This window comes from Myotis lucifugus, unplaced genomic scaffold (genome assembly GCF_000147115.1).
Source record: "Myotis lucifugus unplaced genomic scaffold, Myoluc2.0 scaffold_5, whole genome shotgun sequence".
NCBI classification, from domain to species: domain Eukaryota; kingdom Metazoa; phylum Chordata; class Mammalia; order Chiroptera; family Vespertilionidae; genus Myotis; species Myotis lucifugus.
Genome location: NW_005871053.1, coordinates 16,383,296 through 16,406,395, shown reverse-complemented (window position 1 = coordinate 16,406,395; position 23,100 = coordinate 16,383,296). Strand labels below are relative to the sequence as shown.

Below are 23,100 nucleotides of genomic sequence, written 5' to 3'. Positions count from 1 at the left end.
ATGGAGCCCGTTACTCAGTTGTACTATCACTGATTGTGCACATTCACTACTGAGGATGCGGTCCCCATCCCCCATACCATGCTCCAGAAGGGATAGTCGGAAAAGAGCTCATTATTAGGCTAGTCCATAGAAGAGCTCATAATGCTGTCATGTAGAATCAAAGAATCACAGGAGAGCACTATCTACTCAAAGGTCAGCCTTATCTCCCCCAACAGATCTTCATTTCTTCAGCATGCCCAATGTCTTACAAACTCTAATCCTAGAATTCGGGAGGCTAAATGAAATTCACACATGAATTCAGCTTCTGCCTAAATACATGGATTTTTGACCACTGATATCTCAAAGTAATTATTAAGTCACTTAAAGCTAAAAGCCAGTATGTCTGACTTCATTTTCAGTTTTGTAAATGCATGTAAAACATAATAGTGCAGTCATATATTTGGCATTAACTCTTACTAGCCACAAAAAATATGGATCAATATTGGATTTTCCAAAGTTGTCTAAGTAAGACTGGATTTATCAAAACTTGCCGGTTGCTTTCAAGTGAACACAGCATGTTGGCGGAAATGAAATGTAGTGTCTAAAAGACAAAAAATAGGCCAGTACTGTACAAAAGTAAACTTGTCAGTGAGATCAATATGAACCTACAAGTTAATGGGAATATTAGAATTTCCTTACAATAAGGGGTGTGCAGGGTAGAGCCAGAATACGATTGTAGCATTTATTCACTTGTGAAAAGCAGAGGGTGTATTGTTGTATCCTTAATGAAAGGCACCTCTTTTTAATGTGGAATACTTAGATGTAAGCACAGTTTTAATTCCTGGAATATCATAGTAAATTAAATTCTGGTTCATTTGCTCAGCTTTTAGCAATATGAAAATAATAAAAACAAGGAGTAATGGATCAAACATCATAAAATTTCAGAAATATCATGACGTTCTCATTAGCTTTCTCTATGTTGTGTTTCAGAGAATTTGACATTGGGGATGAAATCAGTAAAAATATTTGAAGGGCAAACAAAAACAAAAACAGAACTTTCTTGGGGCTTCCCATTGCATTTATTTAAAGTTTTTAAAAAATGTACATCACTTTTGGAATACATAAAATGCCAGTGCTTTGTAACAGTTTTGTTACTGCATCTCTTGATTAAAAAATGAGAGAAGAAAAAAAAAAAGAAAAATACATTCAAAAAGCCGGCTGTCTGCTTATGCATGGGCAGTGGCTTTGGAAAGCTGCAGCCTACATTGTGTCTGTTCAGAGGCACTGCCGGGCGGCAGTCAGCTACCAGTGAGAAGTTGCACAGAAAGCACAGAGGAAGACAAAGAACGACTTGGTGGGGAGCAGGAGAGGAATGCGAAATTACGCAAAATGCCACATATGCTATTGGGGTGGGAGCTAGAATCAGGTAGACGTAAGCAGGAAGACCGATGTACTTGGAAACTAGATTTATGGGAAAAGATGGAAGAAAACAAAGTGACATGTGTGGCAAGCTATAGAGTGTATGAGTGTGTGTGCCTGTGTGTGTGTCCACTTCTGATTTTCTACTTTAATTTCCAAGAGAAATGTAACAAAACTGAGGTAGAAATGAATGCGGGGACACTACAGCCCAGAAGAGTTTAAAATGAGAAGCAAAATCGCACTGACAAGAGAGGAGTCAAAAAGAAGGAGAGGGGATGTAGACGCTCTTTGTGGATATATATATATGTAAGTTGGTCGGTTGTGTTTTGTATTTATTTATTTAGTTATTTGTTTGATTTGGTTGCTATCTTTGCATTCTGTTAAACAGCACAGCAAGCCTACAAGCTAGATTAGTGAGTAGAATGACACCATTCCCAGCAGTTTTAAGAGAGAACTTGCAAACCACCACCTCCACTCCCACCTATGCAGTAAAATGCAGTCCTAGCTTTTAGGTACTGTGACTTTCAGGGTCCTACACAGGTTTTGTGGCTGACGGTCCTAGACGCTAACACAAACTGAGTAAGGAGCTTTCCATTAACCAGTGTAACTTTTAAGAACATTTTCACTTCATTATCAAGGAGCAATGTACGAAGAACTCTTGCAGTGACTGACATAAAGAATGACTCTGCTCTGGTTAATTCCCCATAATTAGTAAAAGAAGCTTTTTTTTAAAAAAAAAATCCTTCCATTTCTACTTTAAATTGTAAATATTCAGTTGTATCACACTTCACTATTTTTCTGGATACATTCAAAGTAATTTTCCTTGCTATTTTCCAATCGTTGAGGTAAACATACATTTTAATATAAAGTAACATTGAAGCCTATCCCATTACTCTCAGCAGTACATAGTGCTTTCAACACATTCCTTTGAGGTACTGTACAAATCACAATCGCTTTCCTGAGTTTTTGCAGACAAGAACATTAAAAGAAATGAACTGCAGAAATTAAGGTCCAGATTACCGTTACCCTGTTTTACCTGTTCTTAGCTTAATACCGCAGAACAGACAGGATTGAGGAATACTGTTGCTCTTAAAATGGCAAAAATCTGGTTTTCTGTCATAACACAACCGTTCATCTCTTTAGTCCACTAATGTTTGAAGTTAAAGCTCTTTATATTAGCACATGCCACCAATGTAATTGTGAGGCAAACAAAAAAATAAAGCACCACTCCAGGCACTTGACAGCAACTAAATCTCGAGAACAGCAGAATGGAATCAACACACGAGGTTCATGTCCTTCCGAAGTCAACACACTTGCACCTTGCTCCTTGGTGAGTGTTGTCTAGCGTGAGCCGAACTGAGCATCCACAGATGCTCTCTGTCATCTGGGGCTTTCAAATCGGATGCTCTCATTCGATGCATTTTTTTCCCCTCCAAATCTACCCTGACTCTAAAGATGCAACTTAATCATCATCTTCCCCAGTACCCTTTGCAATTTAAACACTACTGGAAAGGGGCTCTATACCCTATGTAGCAGGTTTTATGTGTGTGTGCCAACATTCATTACACTTTTTAAAAGAAGTTATCACTGACTGCAACCAAACATTTTGTTCCATTCAACATACATATCAAGCTCTTTTTGAGATATGCTAGGCTGAATCTTGCAGAAAGCATTTTCAAAGTCTTGATATGTAATGGGCCTCAACTGGCTGGGCATGATGGCTGAGAGGTCTGTGGCCGGCATGGCGTGGAGGGGGCCCACCGCCGCTTCCTGACACAAATGAGCCACGTCAAGTCCAGAAAAGCCTTCTGTGCGCTGGACGAGCAGTGCAAACTCCTTTTCATTGAGACAGTAATTGTGCTGTGAGAGCAGTTGTACTATTATCTGGTGCCTCGCTGTGCTGTCAGGAAGTGGGATTAAAAGTCGTTTCATGAAGTACCTCCGAAGAGATTCATCTATTTCCTCGGGTTTACTGGTGGCACAAATTACTACGATTTGGTCCTCAGCCGAAGTTAGTACAGTGTCCAGCTGCATCAGAAATTCGGTTCTCATCCGACTGACTGGACTGTGCTCCTCACTCACTTGAGAGGAGAGAAGCAGGTCAATGTCACTGACAAAGATCACGGAGGGCTGGCGACACCTGGCCACAAGGAAAGAGGCATGGATGATTTTCTCCGCTTCTCCTAACCACTTGGCAACGAGTCCAGAGCCAGCGATTTTGAAAAACGTGGCCCCCAGCTGACTAGCGATGCATCTGCCCAATAATGTTTTGCCTGTTCCTCGAGGTCCAAATAAAAGGATGCTCCGAGGTAAGGCCGTCAGTCCACTGAAGGCATCGGACCTCAGCACTGGCCATAAAACCTCCTCTTTAATGACGGCCTTGACCAGGTCCAGGCCAGCAATGTCACCCCAGTCCACTGGTGGCCCTGGGGTGATGATCTCGTTGGTGACCAGGTCAAGGAGGTGCGTGTCAGTATTCTTCAGTTGCTCGTCCACAGAGTGGTTGGATGAGGTAGCTGCACGGAGCCCAGGGCCTGGCATGGGGTGAGAGAGGAGCTGCCTGTGCTCGTCCCCATGCTCACTCATCACTGGCGACGTGTACTTCCCAAAGGGTTCGCTGGATCTCGAGCCCAGTGAGTTTTTAGCAGTACTGTAGGAAGGCGGGGTCAGAGCCCTACTGGACTGGCTGCTGAATTTTCTCTGCTGTTCAGAGGACATGAGCTGCTTCGTTGGCTTAAATGCCAAGGATGATGCTTCAGCACTTCTGTCAAAGCCATTCCCCCGATTTGAGTTTGAAATGCTGTTGTCGGGCATTCTGTACATAGGACTCTGTGTCGATCTCTGTTGGCCATAGCTGTAATTTCCATAACTGGAGTCCATATCGCCCTGCCCTGCCATATAGAAAGCTTTTCTTTTGAGAGAACTCGCCGAACTGTTTGTCAGGGCCGAGGGTGCGATAGGTGTCAAACCGTGACCCTGGTAGGTGTAGCCAGGAACAGTGGTAGGGGGCAGAGGGGTGGGAGCAGGAATTCCTGAAGGCAGGTATGCTGAAGGAGGAGGGGGTGCCCCCCCAGGGCTATAACCAGACCCCACCGCAGTCTGAGGGGGATAGCTAGCAGAGGGATAGCTATAACTGGAGAGGTTGGAAGTCCCATTGTAGCCTGGGACCAGGGCTGGTGGCGGAGGAGGCGGTGGTGGTGGCTGCAGGAGCCCAGAACTATGCAAAGGAGATGGATGAGGCGAAGGAAGTGCGGGTGCTGGTTGGCCACTGTACGTAGAATGCAAATAAGATCCGTTGTATCCTGGGGCATATTCCTGAGATGGGAGCCCTGCATGAAGACTAGGTACAGTGTGGCTTCCACAGGTACTGCTAGAGTAACTGGGTTCTGTCAGGTTGCTGGCCACCCCAGGAGAGCTCCCTATACTTGCAGAGACATCTGCTGGAGGGAGGGCTGAACTGACTCCAGCTTTGCTGGCAGTGATAACATCCGGGACACAGTTCATGGGATAAACGGCTTCTGAATTCAAGGACGGCTGCCAGGGCTCGTTTTCATTCTTCCGACCATTCACTAGTCCTGATGGTGTGTCTGAGTAGTTGCTGAGTACAGGTCGGTCCACGGGGCCCTCCAAAATGCCAGAATACTTCTCTGCATATTTTTTTAGTAGGTTGGATGCAGTCAGAGCAGAGATGTCATCATTCGCCCAGGCATACTGATAGGTGCGCTGCAAATGACCTCTGTAGGCTTCGACTTTGTGGGCAGGAGACCGAGTGGTCGAGGTGATGTCAAAGTGCTGTTCTGGCCACTGGGCATGCTCCGGCGTCCACTGCATCTTCAAGCCTAAGGATGGGGGTGGGGGAAAGTTGTTACTTAGATACTCATCAGAACTTCTTTTGTTACCTATTATTTTCTACCAATAATATCAACATTATAAAATATTCCCCCAGTTTGTAATATCTGTCATAATCTCTACAATATGCATACTTTAAAATGGATTGAATTTCAGCCCTGTATAAAAAAAAAATCTGAATTCAAATGAAAACTCTGTAGAAGACCTAAATTTTTCCCATTTTTAACTCATAAGCAAATGTATTTCTGTTAAGCCTATTAAGTCACTCGCTACACACAGAGAAACACATATATATGTACACACACATTCCTGCCAAATTAGAATTCAATCCCAGGTTCTTACAATAAAATATGCAGACATTTTAAATATCTAGCAAGTGATTGTATTAATGTGCAGTACCTAGCTATTCTGTCTCTTCCACATCACAGTTTCTGTTTTATATTTTAGCCAATATAAAAATGAGACACAGCTGACAGACCACATCTAGGATACCCCTCTTATTTGGTACTGAACACCTAGTTAGCACAGTATAATGCTCCCTGCACAGAACAATATGACACAGACAGAGCAGGTCATTCCATAATCCAACTCTCATCTAAAGTGGCCCACGACAGTTTCAAATCTGTTTCGTGGAGTGCAGCAAAGCAATCTCCCAGGCAGCGCTCCATCGCTTTCATCGCACAAAGCCCACAACTCGGTATGAATTACAACTGGCTCCTTTCTGCCTCTCAGTCCTGTTGTTGAGCCCCTGAAAAAAAGATACAGGCATCACTTGCCGGTCTTCTAGCTAGCATCCTCCCTCCTTCTCTTATAATCCTTCTCTCTGCCTTAGAGTCTCCAAGCTACTAAGAGGAGAGAAGATTCTCTGTCTCTCTCTAGAGAGAGAGGTGAATAGGAAGATAAGATTAGAGAGAGAATAAGAGAATCTGGAGTCTAACTCTATATTTCCATGGGAAGCAGTGTGTGGCAGACACTGGAATAGTACAACTCTGTAATGGATTGCTATGGGTAATTGTAGCATCTGTTAGATTACTAACTGAAGCAAGGTGACTATGTATTCAAGTATAAAACAAGAGTATTTTCTCATTGAAAAGAAAATGTTAAGCAGTTAGAGTCAGAATCATTTGAATTTTACAGTTTAAAAGAGACCTTAGAAATTACCTTCTCACACCCAAAGGGATTCATAATGCACCCTTGAGGCCTCACATGCAGTTAGTGACAGAAGAGCGCTGGAACCCTGTTCTATTTCCCAGGGCCGGCTCATCCCATCCTAATCTCTGCTTCCTTGGAACACTTGCTAGTCTGGTTCAGCTGTATTAAGCAGGCCTCCTTAATCTCCTTTGTATGACCCAAAGTGAATTTTGCAAACTGTCTTGTGCCCTCTGGCAGAGATTCCTTGATAAGAAGGAGGCCTGGTCTAAATGAAGCTTCTGTGGCATCAGCTCTCCTCTGAATTTCCCAGTCTATTTTGACAGCTCCTACCCGCCTCTGCTTTCTTCCTCCAAACCCTTTAGCTCTTCATTGCCTGACTGGCTTCTGACACAGCCAGCTTTGACTTACTGAGCAAATCTGAACATAGCACAGAGTTTGGTAACAGAATGGCATGTTGATTCCCTTCTGACTCCCTCTTCCTTGTTTGCAAAACCATTGCACCAGACACTGGAAGTTAATTAGCGGGATGATGCTGTGCTAATTGTGTTAATTTACAAGGTTTTAGTCAAAGAGAATCATGCCAGGGCTGGCACTGCTGTCATGCTTCCAACTTAATGATTAAAAAATACTGAAAACAAGGTAGGAAGGATTGCAGTAATTACACAATAAATGAATAAAGCAACAGGATTCATTTGCAAATATATTTTACTACAGTTGTACTCATTTGCATTTGGATTTTTTAAAAGGATCCATGTAGACATTCATTTGCAAATCACCATCTCAGTTAAATTAAGTCCGAAAGCTGCACAGCATAACTTAATCAAGCTTTACCATTATTTTAGTAAAAATACTAAAGGCCTTGCTACTAAAGACCTCTTGTACATGCAACAGATTCCTTCTTCACTTTCCTGCTTTTCAAAGTCAGTCTTTTAGAAACGATCTCATCAAATTGCAAAATAATAAAGTAAAATAATAAATAAATAAATTGTAAATCTGGGTGAAATGCAGCTTGTATCATTTCACTCTGAGAAACTCGGTGTGAGTTCTAGGAAGAACTAAAGTGATATTCTTAATTGTTTCTGTTTTCTCAATCGTTATTTTTTAAGGGGGAGGAAAACATACCACAAAATGGGTGAAATGATCGAAACCATACTTAAAGGGGAAAAGATGCAATTTTAATGAAGCAGCATTTCAGGAATCATACTTTCATTAAATTCAACTGGAAATTATTAAGAGCAAATCACCAGGAACCAATCGCAAGTAATCAGTATCTAAATTCTTCTAGTGTCATGGGATTTACTTCAAGCCTTATAAGAAGGAGAGAATATTAATGTGACTGTAATGGAGAGCTGTCTAAAAGACCTACAAATTCATTAGTCCTGTAAATTATTTCCAGGGAATTTCTATTAGGATTTTTTTTTTCGTTAAGACTATCAAAATACAGTGTTGAGAACATAAGAATACACATATGCTATGAGTAAGAATTTGATTAGACTGATACAGAATAAACATTTAAATAAATGTCTTGAAACAAGGTTTCAGAAAATAATTTAGGAGTCACAGGCAATGGGATTTACTACAAGTGCACCACAACACAACACCACACCACACCACACAACACGCATGTTAAAGGGCCTGGTTTCCTTTCAGTGAGCTGAGGTAAACCATTGTTTGCATGAGTTAACACACATACATAACAAAAATGACATTAAAAATGCTCATTGTAAAAAACAAAATAACACTTCTTTAGCTTTAGATTTAGAATAATTATTAAAAACAAAACAAAACAAAAATGATGGGCAGCCTTCTGCCTGTACTGGCTTAAATTTTTTTCCTTATAAATTAACCATTTATACCAATACGCATAAAGCAATCTTGGTAAGGTATAATCCCTATAAGAGACAGGAATATAAAGTTTAAATCAAGTAGGTTGGCTATTTTCACTGGGCCTTTTTGCTTAGGCTCTGGCAAAACGAATTAAATTTCATAAGATTTCTGTTTCATCAGAAATTAAGCAAAGATCCTATCAACATTATCTATTTGGAACAATTATGGGAAACACAATTGCTTTTTGATTCTCAGGCTATTTTTGGATGTGATTACCAAGATTATTGAAAGTTTATTTATTGATTCATACTAAATAACAATAACCTTAGCAGGGCTGCAAAAGGCAAGATTGAGCTTTGATTAAATAAACTTAAAGGAACGGAATTACTCACATCCCTGAAACACAAGGACTTAGCTAGTGCTTTAAAGTCATTAGTATTGTTTAAATATGGAAGTTAATAGTTTACCGTCTAGTTCTTACTATCAGTAGGCGCCGAGGAAGCTAGTGTTCAGGACACTGTCCTGGCCTTGCGAGCACAAAGAGCTTTCTCATCGGTGTCTTGAATTTTAATGCCAATTGAAGGTAGAACCAAACTTATTTTTGTTGTTGTTATTGCTCCGTTTATTGGTGGTGATGTGTCTGATGTGAAATGGATGAAAAACATACTGTTAAATGTTCTTTGAACAAAAAAGCAGGCTCCCTTTTACTGTATTGCTGTTTTCTGTGAGTGAGAAGCCGCAGATGCCTGTCACTTAACTTGGCACCCAAATAATAAGATGGGTTTTAAAAACAGCTTTTATACAGTTTCTTTTTGAAACACGAAGAGAAAAACCTCAGAAACAATACCATCTTAAACATTATTAGAGACGTGATTCCAAAAAAAAAATAACTCCCACTGCTGTTTAGTAATAGCTTACATAAGTAGAATAAAAACTCAGAAAACAGTGAAAATTAAGAAAAAATAGTTCTTAAAGGTAATTGAAGAATTGCTCCAAAACATCAATTTTTATGTTTGATAGGATCAGATAATTATTAATACAGCTGGCAAATTTTACAATGCAATGTGTTTGTTTTAAAAAATGTGTAATTTAATAGAAAATTGCTTTTAAGATACTTTACCATGTTACACAAGAACGGCAGGTTCTACAGTAAAAAGCCGGAGCATTTTGTTATTTTATTGTTATAGGATTAATCTGTGTGTGTACAAATGAACAAGTCTATATTTCCCATAAAGCTGGGCAGTTTGCCTAACATTTTCCATTGTTATCCTTACGACCATTTCATAACTTATCTTTAATTACTAACCAGATGCTGCCTCCTCGATTTACTTCCTACATTTTCACAATTTTGAAATGAAACAACGGGAAACAGTTGTGGCATCCTTCACAGCTCTGTCTCAGCTTCCAAATTATCAAGAAGCTCTTGTATAGGAAAATGAAGGATATAAAAACAACTTTCTGAATGGGAGGAAACTGAAATAAAAGACTAAGCCTGCTAGAATCTATTTTTAGCACACATTCCTGGAAATATTAATCTAAGGCACTCACTACTCCACCCCCACCCGTAACACACACATGCTATTCAGCAGTTCATCAGGTCTAAAAAAGCTGTTCTCCTCTACCAGGTTCCCATGGGGTAATTCTGCCTGCTAGGGACTCTGCCTTCATTTGTTGGTGTTCTCAGACTTCCTAAGGGCAGGGACCCGAGGCAAACACCTGCAGGCACAGGGCTGGCTGCTCTAGGGTGGCTGCACAGCACTCTCACAGGCTTGCAACGTCACTGCACTCATTGCACTCACGCCTTTGGGTTACTGCACCTCTCAAGTTTTCATTCTTATTTTTTATAATATATTTCAACATATATAGTACCATATTTACCACGGTTTCTCTCTAGAAAACAATGACTACTAGGGTGACTGTAACAAGTAATTACAGTTTCCAGCCCCCTCAGCCTACCAGTGCAGCAGATTCATCATCTCATAGGTGGGACATGGCAGAACACACACAGCTTTAACATTTCAATTAGAGGGGAGCAAATTCATTGGCTAAAAATATAGGTTCATGTGGTGATGAGCCTTCTCAGAGGGCTTACACACTTCCTGGTACTGAAAACTGGTGCCTTGCAATACCTGCTGACCATTATTCTTCAAGGGGGAGTGATGACCAAATGAAATGTCTGAGCAGACTCTGCAGCAGTCTATTTTTTTAAAAAATATATATATTTTTTATTTATTTCAAAGAGTAAGGGAGAGGAAGAAAGAGATAGAAACATTGATGATGAGAGAGAATTATTGATTGGCTGCCTTCTGCACGCCCCACACTGGGGATCGAGCCTGCAACACGGGCATGTGTCTGACAGGAATCAAACCATGACCTCCTGGTTCATAGGTCGATGCTCAACCATTGAGTCACACTGGCTGGGCTGCATCAGTCTTCTTTTGTGTACTGACCTTCATAAACCAAGAGGCCAACACACTTGATCTGAACTAACCCATTTGAACAGAAAACTTCCCCAGTCCATTTCCTGATCATTCCTAGCCTGAAAATGTGACGTCTTATCAGAAAGTAAAAGTAAGGCAAAAGTGAAGGGAAGAAACACATGAATTACATATTCTCTTTAATACATTTAATTTGGTTCCATCTTCAGAACACTAAAATTAGAAGTCCTTTATAAAATGAATTTGATGTAGGAACTGTTCACTTAGTCAACAAACTGAGGTCGCACTACGTGTGAAGGTCAACAAACTGAGGGCCCACTATGTGTAAACCTTTGTGATTCAATTCTAAGAATTTAAATCAGGGGGAATCAGTTTACCAGGCAATGAAACTTTTCCAGCTTTCTATCTTCTTTATAATTTTACATTCACTCATATGTGGAATCCAATAAAGTAAGTAACAAGCAAAACAGAGGCAAACTCATAGATAGAGAGCAGGCTGTAGGCTGTCAGAGGGGTAGGGGAGCTGGGTGAGAGGGTGTTGGGATCGAGCAAAAAAGAAAAATAAAGGGAAAAAAACCTCATGGACAAGGACAACAGAATGGTGATTTCTGGGAGGTGGAGGTGGGAGGCAGAGGAGGGTAGGGGGGAATAAAGGGTGAAGGAAGTAGATTTGACTTAGGGAGGTGAACACACAATACAGATGATGGGTTTTGGAAATGTACACCTGAAACCTGTATAATTTTTCTAACCAGTGTCACCCCAATACATTCAGTAACAATTTACATTCTAAATTCTCTAAAATTAGAGTCTTTGATTTTAAAGATTAAGGGAACTTTAAAGTGACCTAGTCCCCAATCCAAACAGCCCCGGTTACCATGTGGTAACGTCACTGACTATGGTGTTCTGTGGGGTTGAATACTATTTTGTCTGACACAGTTTTATTTGGAGGCTGTTGCTAGATTGTTAGGATAGAAAGAAACTGGAGAAAACATAAAGAAGGTTCTAGAGTTGTGTTTGAAGAGTGAATATCAGAAGCTTGAGAACCAGACCACTGGCTTTGGTCATCCCACCATGTATTTGTTCTAATCTTGGTGAAGTCAAGCATATCACACTCAGCTATGAAATGTGGATGGCAGTGGTATAATATGCTACTGGACTGTTAAGATTACCTTAAGTAATATTTGGGAAAATATTTTGCAACTGTGTACAAATACTTGTTATTCTTTTATTTTGAAAAAAAAAGCAAGAGGTGCATTAAAAACAAAACTGACTAGACAGAAAAAAGTAAAATCACTCCTAGAATTTATAAATCACTTTTTCTTTAATGCCAGGACATCTACTGAAAAGGAAATTTTCCAGTGGAAATCTTGGTTATAAAAATGGTATAAAAATTCTTTAATACTCAGCAAAACACAGAGCATGATCTCCTTAATCAAAAAGGTGTCAAAAATTCAAAAATTCAAAAATTTTTCATAGCATTTTATTTTTAATGTTATTTTTGACTCAATGTTGTAGAGACCACAACTAAGGAACAAAATACTTAGAGGTTTAAAACCAGTTAAGAATGATCTCAAAACTCACAGTCTCAAAATAAGATGTTCTAATTATATAGCAAGGCTGTCAAATGATTTTTCTCTTTAAATCACACTTTCACACCTCAAGACTCCAAATTATAATACATTTTGCAGCAAATTACTTTCTCCCCCCATTCCATCTTATTTGCATAAAACAATCCCTTTTAACAATCATGAAGGCATTTCTGGCTAAATGGTCCTTAGTAAATATAGTTCAAATACCTCACCCTCTAACAGAAAAATTGCAACCTGACAGTCTGTGGGCAGCCTGCAGCCTGCAGCCATGTTTTGTTTGGCCAGCACAGGGTTTTGAAATCAGCCAACTTTATATAAAAGAATTCTTATATTTCCCTTTTTTTTTCAAGTTGAATGATCTTATAATACTAGAACTCATTCTTGCCGGGCAACAGTTGGCTGGATCTGATGACCATCTGCCCACTTTGGACATGGCATGCCATGCAGTTTGTCATGGCGCCCCCTCTTCCCTATTACAACATCAAGGTATTTTTACCATATTTACTGGTCACATAAGCAATTGAATTTATGATTTCACTATGAAGCTTAAAGCTCTGGCTTATAACTTAATTATATTTTCTTCAAAAGTACTAGTGCTCTTAATCTTTTTTTTAAAGTAGTCCCTTTAGAACAAAATGTTTCCAAATACTATTCATTATATGTATTCCTACCCTCTTAATCAGGGCACTGATAAAATAATTGAGACTTTTCTTGTTGACTGAGTCTCATTGATACAATAGTATGATGAATAATGATTAAAAACAAAACACTGGTTTCCAGATTGCTGTTATTTCAGTCTGTTCCCCTTGGTTGTGATTCGTCAGATACTTCTCCTAGCTATTTTCCTATGTCAGTCCATGCCATCCCTAATGTTCCTTTGAATCTGCCATAGGTTCTGATACCAAAACCAAAGCTTCATTTAACAGCCAGTCATGAGCTTTGGTATAACTTTTGAGGGACTGCTTAAAAGACTACAGAGTTATACTTCTTATTTCTTATAGAGAGCTGTTGGGTGGATGGTATCTGGATGATCAACTGATCTTTGGGCTTAGGCAGAGCCTGTATTCAGTGTTACAGGCACCATGACTTGGACAAGAATGGTATATACCCTGTCCTTCAACTAACTTTGTGGGTAGCTTATGATCTGAATTAGTTTCCCTAAAAGTCATTAAATTTTATTCACACCAACAAAATATTTACTCACCAAAACGTGATCAAATATAAAAATGATTATTTTGCCAACATTTCATCATACTGAGGATGAAACTTGGTATGCATTTTAAATATTAAAATCATTTTTAATTTTTTTTATTTAAAATTTTTATTGTTGAAAGTATTACTTGTGTCCCCCATTGACCCCTTCTAGCCCACCCCGCCCTCCACCCCGCCCCCCATCTTCACCACCTTATTATCTGTGTCCATGGATTACGCATGTATGCATACAAGTTCTTTGGTTGATCTCTTCCCATCCACTCACCCACCCCTGCCTTCCCTCTAAGATTCAACTGTCTGTTCCATGCTTCTGTGTCTCTGGATCTATTTTGTTCATTAGTTTATTTTGTTCATTAGATCCCACATATGAGTGAGATCATATGATACTTGTCCTTCTCGGACTGGCTTATTTTGCTTAGCATATTCCTCTCCAAGTCCCTTCATGCTATCTCAAAGGGTAAGAGATCCTTCTTTTTTACTGCTGCATAGTATTCCATGATATAAATGTGCCACAGCTTTTTTATCCACTCATCTACTGCTGGGCACTTGGGCTATTTCCAGACCTTAGCTATTGTAAATTGTGCTGCTAAGAACATGGGGGTGCATACATTCTTTCTGATTGGTGTTTTGGGTTTCTTAGGCTATATTCCTAAAAGTGGGATCACTGGGCCAAATGGCAGTTCCATATTTAATATTTTGGGGAAACTCCATACTGTTTTCCATAATGGCTGTACCAGTCTGCATTTCCACCAGCAGTGTACTAGGGTTCCCTTTTCTCCACATTCTAGCCAACACTTGTCCTTTGTTGATTTGTTGATGATAGCCATCTGACAGGTACCATTAACTAATACCTCACTGTCATTTTAATTTGCATCTCTCTGATGATCAGTGACTACATACAAGACATAAAGAAGATGGCTTGCATTTGTGAGGCTGAATGCATAAGCACTTATGCAAAGCAAATTACACTGATGAAGGAAATAACACTTTTCATCCACCTGAACTTATATTCAATATATAATCAGGATAGATTGTCTATCACTTAAAGCAACCCAGGAAATCAAAATCCTAATTCAAATAACTTTTTTTCTGTAGGCAGTCTTAAAATTTCCAATGCTTAAATCAAACTATTCAAGTGAACATATAATTATGCTCATATAAAAATCACTACATTTTAAAATTATAATTTAAATTGATGTTGTTGTTTTTGACAGAAAGTAGGTTTTACAAAAGTTTATGTGTAAATATTTTAATAATAATCTAAATCAAGTAAAAACAGTGTCCAAAAGTCTGTGTATATCCTAACATAATCAATTCAAAAGAGTCCACAACTATGCATATACGTGCAACTTAAAATATACAAGTGATTCATACCCAGAATCTTAGTATTTAGTGTCAGATGTCATCAACTGTAACAAGGGAGAAGATTTGAGAGTTTGTAGGTAAGAGGACTGATTGTCCCATGTTAAGTCAAATGTTACTTTGTTTAAGGTACCTATGAGAATTATTTTAAACAATTTACAATAAGCTTAAACAGTGCTTGGTAGTTAACCTTTAAAGTTGTTACTTTATGGCCTTTCATTTCTCATGCCAGTCTTCCCTTTGTCTTTATATGTTTTCAATCCATTAAGGCCATCTATCCTTTCCCCCAGTTACTTTTGTCACACAAAGATCATCAGGACATGCCACATGTGTCCGTAGGGACTGCCATTACTAATAAATATGTATGTTCTGTGTCACAACAGAGCACTCCCCTTGTTCTGCAGTATCAACCCTCTTATGTGTGTAAATAACAGGTGAGCTGTAGCATGTGGGGATAAATGGGGTTAACTCAACCTGAAAGCCATAAGCTAGATTCATAGTACAGTGGGGCCTTGACTTAAGAGTTTAATTCATTCTGAGACCGAGCTCGTTAAGGAGCTCGTTAAGCTCGTTAACTCAAATTACTCTATCAATTCAATGCAAAAAATCCGAGAGACAGCTGGTATCTCAAAAAACTCGTTACTCGGGACACTCGTAAGTCAAGGCCCCACTGTATCTGGCCTGTATGATTGATCCAGAAAGAGAAATCCAAAATGTCAAAAGTATTGTGCATTTTCCATGTGTTTTGAATCTTTATTTTTAAAAAGGACTCTGCTGAGATAACATTACCATCGTCTTAAAGTTTGAGGTTATTCCAGTTGAGTCTCGAGATACAGTTGTGCCATATAAAATACATTTGCACTTTTAATTAACATAACCCAGGCATAGTACCAATCTTGAATTATGAGATGGCTGGTTAATTTCCTCATTCACAATCTTAAAATATTATGTTAATCATTATGAGCACATATTGCTATTTGTAAATAGTTATTTGTGAGTGTGTGTATTCTACTCCAAGTATATAAATACAAAGCTCAATCTAGTTATATTTAAACTGAACTATATTCATTTTTGCCCAACACATCATGCTGACATGGGTCAATAAACAAGGTCATGCCAAGCCCCATGACCTTGTGTAAGATGGAATTTGCATTCATTCTTTTTTTTTCTTTCTGTGCTCCTCTAGAACCTGACTCAAAAAAGTCAGTTTATATAAAACAAAATAGGTAACTGGGGATGCTGATTTAAGATTGAGGACTACCTCATATAACTAGACAAAGGAATAATATACTATTTACATATCAGAATATAACTCTTCAACAATTTCCCTTAAAACGTCTTTGCTTAAGGTGACTCTAAAGTGTGCAAAGCCCAGGCAAAATTTGTTTAGATTACTTATGCATTTTTCTCTTTTTGGCAATCTGTGCATTAATTTTTAATGCAATAGCAAAATAATGTCTTGGACTTTGATAAAAAATATTCTATAGTCAGGGCTGGGTGACATAGTGCATTAATTCAGTGTCCTTCACTCCTGAGAACTGTGTATAATGTAGTCCAGCCTGAAGAAAATAACTTTGATCTGAAGGCAATGAAAAAAGCTACATATGAAATGAGTTTTGCGTTGGTAGGTTTTGCGTTGTTTCTTCCATGCAAGACGACATATGAAGATAAACTGCTTTAGAATACAATCAACATGGTCCAGGAAGGAACGTGAAGAGCTCTCTGTGTCAGCAGTAGTTTCCTCACCTCTTCATTCTCTCCCCATCTGGCCCCATTCCATGGTCTGGTGAAATGAACCTCAGCAGCTCCTATAATTGGGATGCTCTAATTTCCAGATAAACAGAACATTGTTAAAGTGCAATGTGAATGACAGTCCAGTCATTAGCGTGTTGGCTCTTCCATTTGTAAAAACAAAGAGTGCTGCATAATGAGACAGAATCAGACGCTGAGGATATCAGCATCCTCAAAGAAGGTGGCGTTTCCTATCCTGGAGGGGGTGCCCAACAACCTAATTCTTGGGGAAATGCTAACAATAGGAGGAACCACAAGATATCGTTTCTTCAAATTCCATTTTGATTGCCTTCTCTATGACAAGATTTAACTGCACAATTTCATCTACTGTTATAGTAGACAATGTCATTACATTAAAAAATAGAAGTATAATCTTTGGCTGATTTGAATCAACTAGTTAGTTAACCCAAGTTGTATTAATCACATGAAATACAGATTCCCCCTTCTTGTAATTCTACAATTAATTTCAATCCAACTGTCTTCTGTTGCGAATAAACATGGCCTACTCTGTCTCTAATGTAAGTAGTTAGAAATAAAGTTGTTCTCAATACTGTCAAAAGAATTAAAGCTATACGGATGTTACTTTGATATGGTCTAAATTATTCAACAATTGTACAGTTACTGATGATCAGGAACTATTTTATTGGCCTCCTTAGTTATTGGTAAACTCTGATATTTCTTCATACTCTTAAGGAAAAGGAAGATTCTTCCAGTCACATTTTTCAAATTAGCAGGTAACTTGAAAGAGATTCAATTCTAAAGTTTCCAGTTTCAGTTGCTTATGTTAAAAGAGTAAATAAGTCAAATCTTCCTGCTACTTCTTCAAATTGTGCGCATCCTATTTACAAAGTCCCTGAACAACAGGAAAACCAGAACCCTGCGGGTAATACATGGACTCTAAATCCAAGTGCCTGTATATGTGTAAGTGTTACGTCTGAAGTTGGAGAAAGGATATTTAAAAAAATGGGGAAAGGGGTGAAATGACAGATTAAAAAATGCTTTTATCCTAAATATAATCTGCTTTACTAGCTTTATTAGTAATAATCTCAAAATTCATAGAAAATTCTAAATTATTTAACTAGCATATACACATGATATTTTTAAAATCAAAAGTAAGCATTACTTAAGGTTTCCTTTCAGTATATTTTAAAGATTTGTGACTTGAACCAAGTTATATAACTCAAAAAGTTTCCATACTGACACAAAGTCTTAATTATGGCCTCAAAATATACCATGCACACTCATTTCCTTAATTGAGTACTTATTTTTAAGGAGATCTTTACATGTGTAAAGTTTTCTTCCAAAAGGAAACCTAATAACAATTTTATTAAGTACTGAAACACATTTTTCAATTGCACACAAAAAGAAAAACGTGCAATAAAATAATTTGAGATGAAATCTTTAAAAAAAATCATTGAAAAGCAAACAATGAAATTATATAATAATATGTAGGCAAGTGCCCCAATTGTTAATTTAGAATTGTTTTTGTGTTTTTCTATACAAAATACTTTTGTCCTTTTTGTTAAAGCAGAATACAGAATTCATAGATTTAATGATGAATCACAGATCTAAAAGTACATTCCTACTCACTGCACTGACATACGCGCAGCTAGTCTCCATTTTTAAGCAAGTCTTTTGAAATCTACAAGAGCGTTCGTTTGTATTCGAGTTTCAGCCTTATAGCCATTACATGATCTTAGCTAACTTGTGAAGTCAGCGGCAAGGATGTTTTATTGTGCCCTTCCTTGTTTGTTAATGCCTCTACATCCAGCCATTGTTTTCATAAATTACCTTAGAAATTACTTTATCCAGTCCAGTGTTAAATGATATTATACTTTTAAAAGAATCTATTTGGAAAATTAGTATAAAATAGTGGATTGCATCCCTGGCCACAGCTCCCAGAGGCATGAAAATGTTACTTGAGCACCCACATGACAGCAATGACAGCTTAATCACTTGAAGGCTTTTTACATTAACCATCTTTTTCTTTCAATATGAGCAGTAATATTCAGGCATCATTTAATAGGAGGTTAGCTATTCACTGAGGCTAAATAACATACTTTGTAAAATATCAAAATCAAGTTTAGTTTCTAACGAACATTCCTTCACATTTTCTGAAATATTTATTAGTGCACGTTCATAAAGTTTGACTTCTTTTTTCCTCTCCCAATATGTGATTTAAAAAAAAAACACAGGTCTGGTAATTAGCATGCAGAGTCCAACAGCTTCCTGTATTGTTATAATTTTAAGTAGAAGATCCATGGATAAAACATAATTGAAAGGTGAGCCTTTTAATCTAGAGAATAACCTCCACAAACCAAATAGGAAGGAATAATTTTTTAGTCATTCATTTGTAGCTTTATATTTCTAAGAGGGGAAAAACCAAATAGAATCTAAAGGTGACCTTATTTAGACGTATTAGTCAAGACAGCCTTTGCTGTTTTTAAGCAAACATGATTGTGACTCCACTTTGTCCATCCAGTTTTCCAGTGTGAAATTGGATGATGACTTGAACAATTCTCTCCCCATTAGTGAACTGTGGAAAGGAAATATAGAGGTGGCTTTTTATTTTTTTAAACTGTGCAGTGTCTTGCAGCAGATTCCAAAGCATCAAGAAAAAAACATTTTTTTTTTTGCTAGACAAGCTGTCGTAATTGAAATGAAGTCTAATCAGACTCATTACTGTTTTCAGCAATTTGCACCACCAAAGATGCTTATTAGGTAACTGTGTTTAATAAACCACTCTTTAGAAAAATACCAGTAATGAGCTCTTAACAGCCAATCTTTAGTATGAATGTAATGTGAAAAGTGTTCCTCGTGCTGAATAGATTTTCACATTTAGTAGTGTCATAATTAAGCTCCATGAATTGGTTCTATGATGTTAGATTTATTGCAATAATCTTTTTTTCTATTTTAAATATATTTGGAAATACAATCATCTTCTATTAGAGTTGGATTATATTCACTGCACAGCAAATTTTAGGCTAATGCCAAAGTGGTCAACAGCCTTTCCAATGGAGCATTTATTAACAAATGATAAGCAAAGATTTAAAAACTGATAATGCCAGATCAACATCCCACACCTCAGAAAAAAATCTTCCTATCATTTCATTATATATGAAAACTTACCCAAGATATAAATATATTGTTATCATTAAAAATAAAAATTAGATTTCTATCACTAAGTTAAAACATGGAAAAAAATGGACATTCTGATAGGAATATTTGAGGAAATGGTGGCCTTTCATAATAGCGCCTATAAATAACATTATATTGCTTAATTAGATACTAGAGGCCTGGTGCACGAAATCGTGCATGGGAGGGGGGGGAGCCTGCACCCTCTTGCAATCCAGGACCCTTAGGGGGATTTCTGACTGCCAGTTTAGGCCTGATCCCTCTCTCTCGAAATCTGGGACTGCTGGCTCCTAGCCACTCTCCTGCCTTCCTGCTTCATCGCCCCTAACCATTCTGCCTGCCTGCCTGATCACCCCTAACTGCTCACCTGCCTGCCTGGTTGCCCCTAACCACCTCTGCCTGCCTGCTTGACCACCCCTAACCACCTCTACCTGTCTGCCTGATTGCCCCTAACCACTCTGCCTGCCTGCCTGATGCCCTTAACTGCTTGCCTGCCTGCCTGATCACCCCTAACAACCTCTGCCTCAGCCAATGCCACAGCAGCTTCGTCCAGAAGGATGTCTGGAATGATGTTCGGAAGGTCGTTCAGCTGTCCAGTCTAATTAGCATATTGCACTTTTATTATTATAGATTGTTCTGAAAAACATGAATACCATTTTCCTCCCCAAACCTTCTTTTTTGTAGCACTATTTACTAAGATCTTAACATTAAAGAACAGTATTACCAGTATATATTATTTATAGTCACTAAGGGTGGTCATGAGAGTTATTGAGGCTTCTTATTGATAAGGGAAAATGTTACACACCTTTAAGGACAAGAGGTATTTCCACACAAGATGATGCATGTGCTAAAATAAGTGCATATCTATAGTGTCTATATTGATCAGAAGATAGCCTGAGGCATTTCTCTATATATATATTATTATATAGAAGAAATTGAAAATATTTTTTGGGAACATCTAAATAAAGCTTATAGGAAGGTCTTGAGCTTGTAGTCATGAAATGTCTCACAAAAGAAGATAAATATCTTTCGTTTGCTAAAAGCAACCCAAAGGATGACACAATCAGCTTTGTAATGAGATTCTAGACATTGTGAAACAGAAAGAAAATCAAGAAATGAAAAAGTACAAAAATAACATGAGAACAAGCGTTTACACTCATTCATGATGAAATGTTTAGAAAGATTCTGTTACTTAATCATTCCTCTCCCAATACACTCTTATTTCTTCTAACCTCAAGCTTCACGATTCCTAATTGGAGCCAATAAGGCTCCATAACTGTTTTCAGCTTTTGAATCAATAGGGCTAGGAGAACTGAAACTGTCAAATTAGTGGCTTATTTCATCTGATTTTGTGAAATGCATTTTGCATTTCAAGGTAGAGAAGAAAATAAAACTCATCCCCTGTGACTTCATATAGCTTTCATATCAAAATATCTTCCTTTTTCTTTAAGTCTTCACTGAATTCGTACTCAGAACCACAAAGAAAAACTCAGTGTATAAAACTATCTGAAACCTAAATCCTACATCTTTAAATGAGCCACAGGTAAAAAAACAAATACTAAGAGAGGGCCCCTTTCAATGCCTTTGGAATTTCATATCATACATTGAATAACTTCACTTATGAATCATATAATTGATCAACATTTTATAAAAAAGAATGTTTTGTGCAGTTGAATTTATTATAACTAAGAGGCTCCAAGATTTCAAATAATAGTAATAAGACAATAATAATAAAGATAATAAAAATCATTCTTGGTGAGTTTTTAAAATAGCTTCCCATACGATAAAGCTATGATTTTACTTATCAGTTTTAATTAGGAATTGAGTTGGAAAAAATTAAGGCCAAGACAAATTCTGCCAGCCTTCTATAACTGAGGGTTAGATCTATGTAAAATATCTATCAATTTGAGGAAACACAAACTAGGGAACATGGAAATATGCATAGATAAGATTCTAGTGCAGAGAATTGACACATAAATACTTATAATCTATAATAATAAAAGTGTAATATGCAAATTAGACCAGATGTCCTTCCGGACGAAGCCGGGGCTGCGAGGGAAGCCTGGGTCCCGGATGCCAGAGGGAAGCCGGTGCCGGCAGCCGGGGGAAGGAAGGTCTACTCTTGCACGAATGTCATGCATCGGGCCTCTAGCATAAATATAAATGGCAGTGGTAATGGGTAGTGGTAGTAGTATTTACCATGTAAGACTTTTGGGAGATACTGGGTTTTAAGCTTTAGCTTTTGGCCGTACCATTTAGACATTTGTCTAAAGATGTAGAGAAGTCATATACTTAAGCTCGAAAATGATTTTGGAAAATAATTAGGGCTCATTAACACTTAAACTTTTCACATTTACAACACCTAGTAACAGCTTTACCATTATTAGACCCCTAGTCTGTTTTATCATTGGCCATATTCCTGAGCTAAAAAGGCTTAAAGTAAATATTCTTCCATGTAACAAACAAGCAAAATTATCAACTTAAACATCAGCCTGCTATATTTGGTCAAACATTTAATTAACTCACCCCCAATGCCTTGGCAGGGCCAGACCAAATGATTTCTAAAACCTTATAAGGTCCATTGGCCTGACATTCTCCACCCCTGCTCTAAGGATATCTGAGTGCCTATTGGATGAGCTTACAAAACATCTGAGTGCTGACTTGAGAGCTTCTGCCTTAAGTGCTAGGGAATAAATATAGGCCCCTCCCCCAATGGAACTTACAGTCTGTCTCTAGTGGTGATTTACCAAGGAAATGATTTAGTTCAAAATCTGGTAGGGAGAGGGGGCTATATCGAGGAGTTAAAAATTGAGTAGAATTTCTCCAGTTAGAACAGAGAAAGCTGAGTTTTCCTGACTGAGACAAAACTTAGTCAAAAACACAGATAAAGCAAAGGGTACCTGGAACACTTGGGAAACAAGGTAGCTTGATATGGTTAGAAGATAGGAGGGTGGTATATGTCTTATGCTTAAGGTAGGATGGAAGTAGATGAAGCTTGAATTCATCTTGAGAAGGACTTGAATGTTTGGGCTTTATTCTACTGCCAGCATAAAGTGCTACCCTCATTGATTCTTCAGAAACATATCGATAATAACAATATATGAGACAGAATAGGGGGGAAAGCAGGGCCTGAACTTGACCAAAAAAAAAAGAGAGAAACATCTTAATCAGATTTTATATACAGAATAAAAAGGATGGGCTGACCAATTAGGTTTGGAGGAATGAAGAAAAGGAAAGGGAACATTCAAAGGACATCATAAAAAAAGAAATATTGGTAAGATAGTAGTCAAATAATAAAGAGATTTTGGTGGGTATTACATTTAATCCTCTAAAAGCCTAGTGAGGGA

The 23,100-nt window shown here is 38.0% G+C and overlaps 1 protein-coding gene across 2 annotated transcripts in view; it reads right to left on the bottom strand.

Annotated features, from left to right (window-relative positions):
* The window catches only part of FIGN (fidgetin, microtubule severing factor), a 122,398-nt gene that overhangs the window by 163 nt on the left and 99,135 nt on the right, over window positions 1-23,100 (bottom strand). For both annotated transcript variants that reach the window (XM_006083199.3, XM_006083198.3), the window contains one exon: window positions 1-5,237. This exon is cut by the window's left edge and continues 163 nt beyond it. In XM_006083199.3, coding sequence (XP_006083261.1) covers window positions 2,983-5,237 — 2,255 coding nt within the window. In that variant the 3' untranslated portion in view covers window positions 1-2,982. The remainder of the gene's footprint in view (window positions 5,238-23,100) is intronic.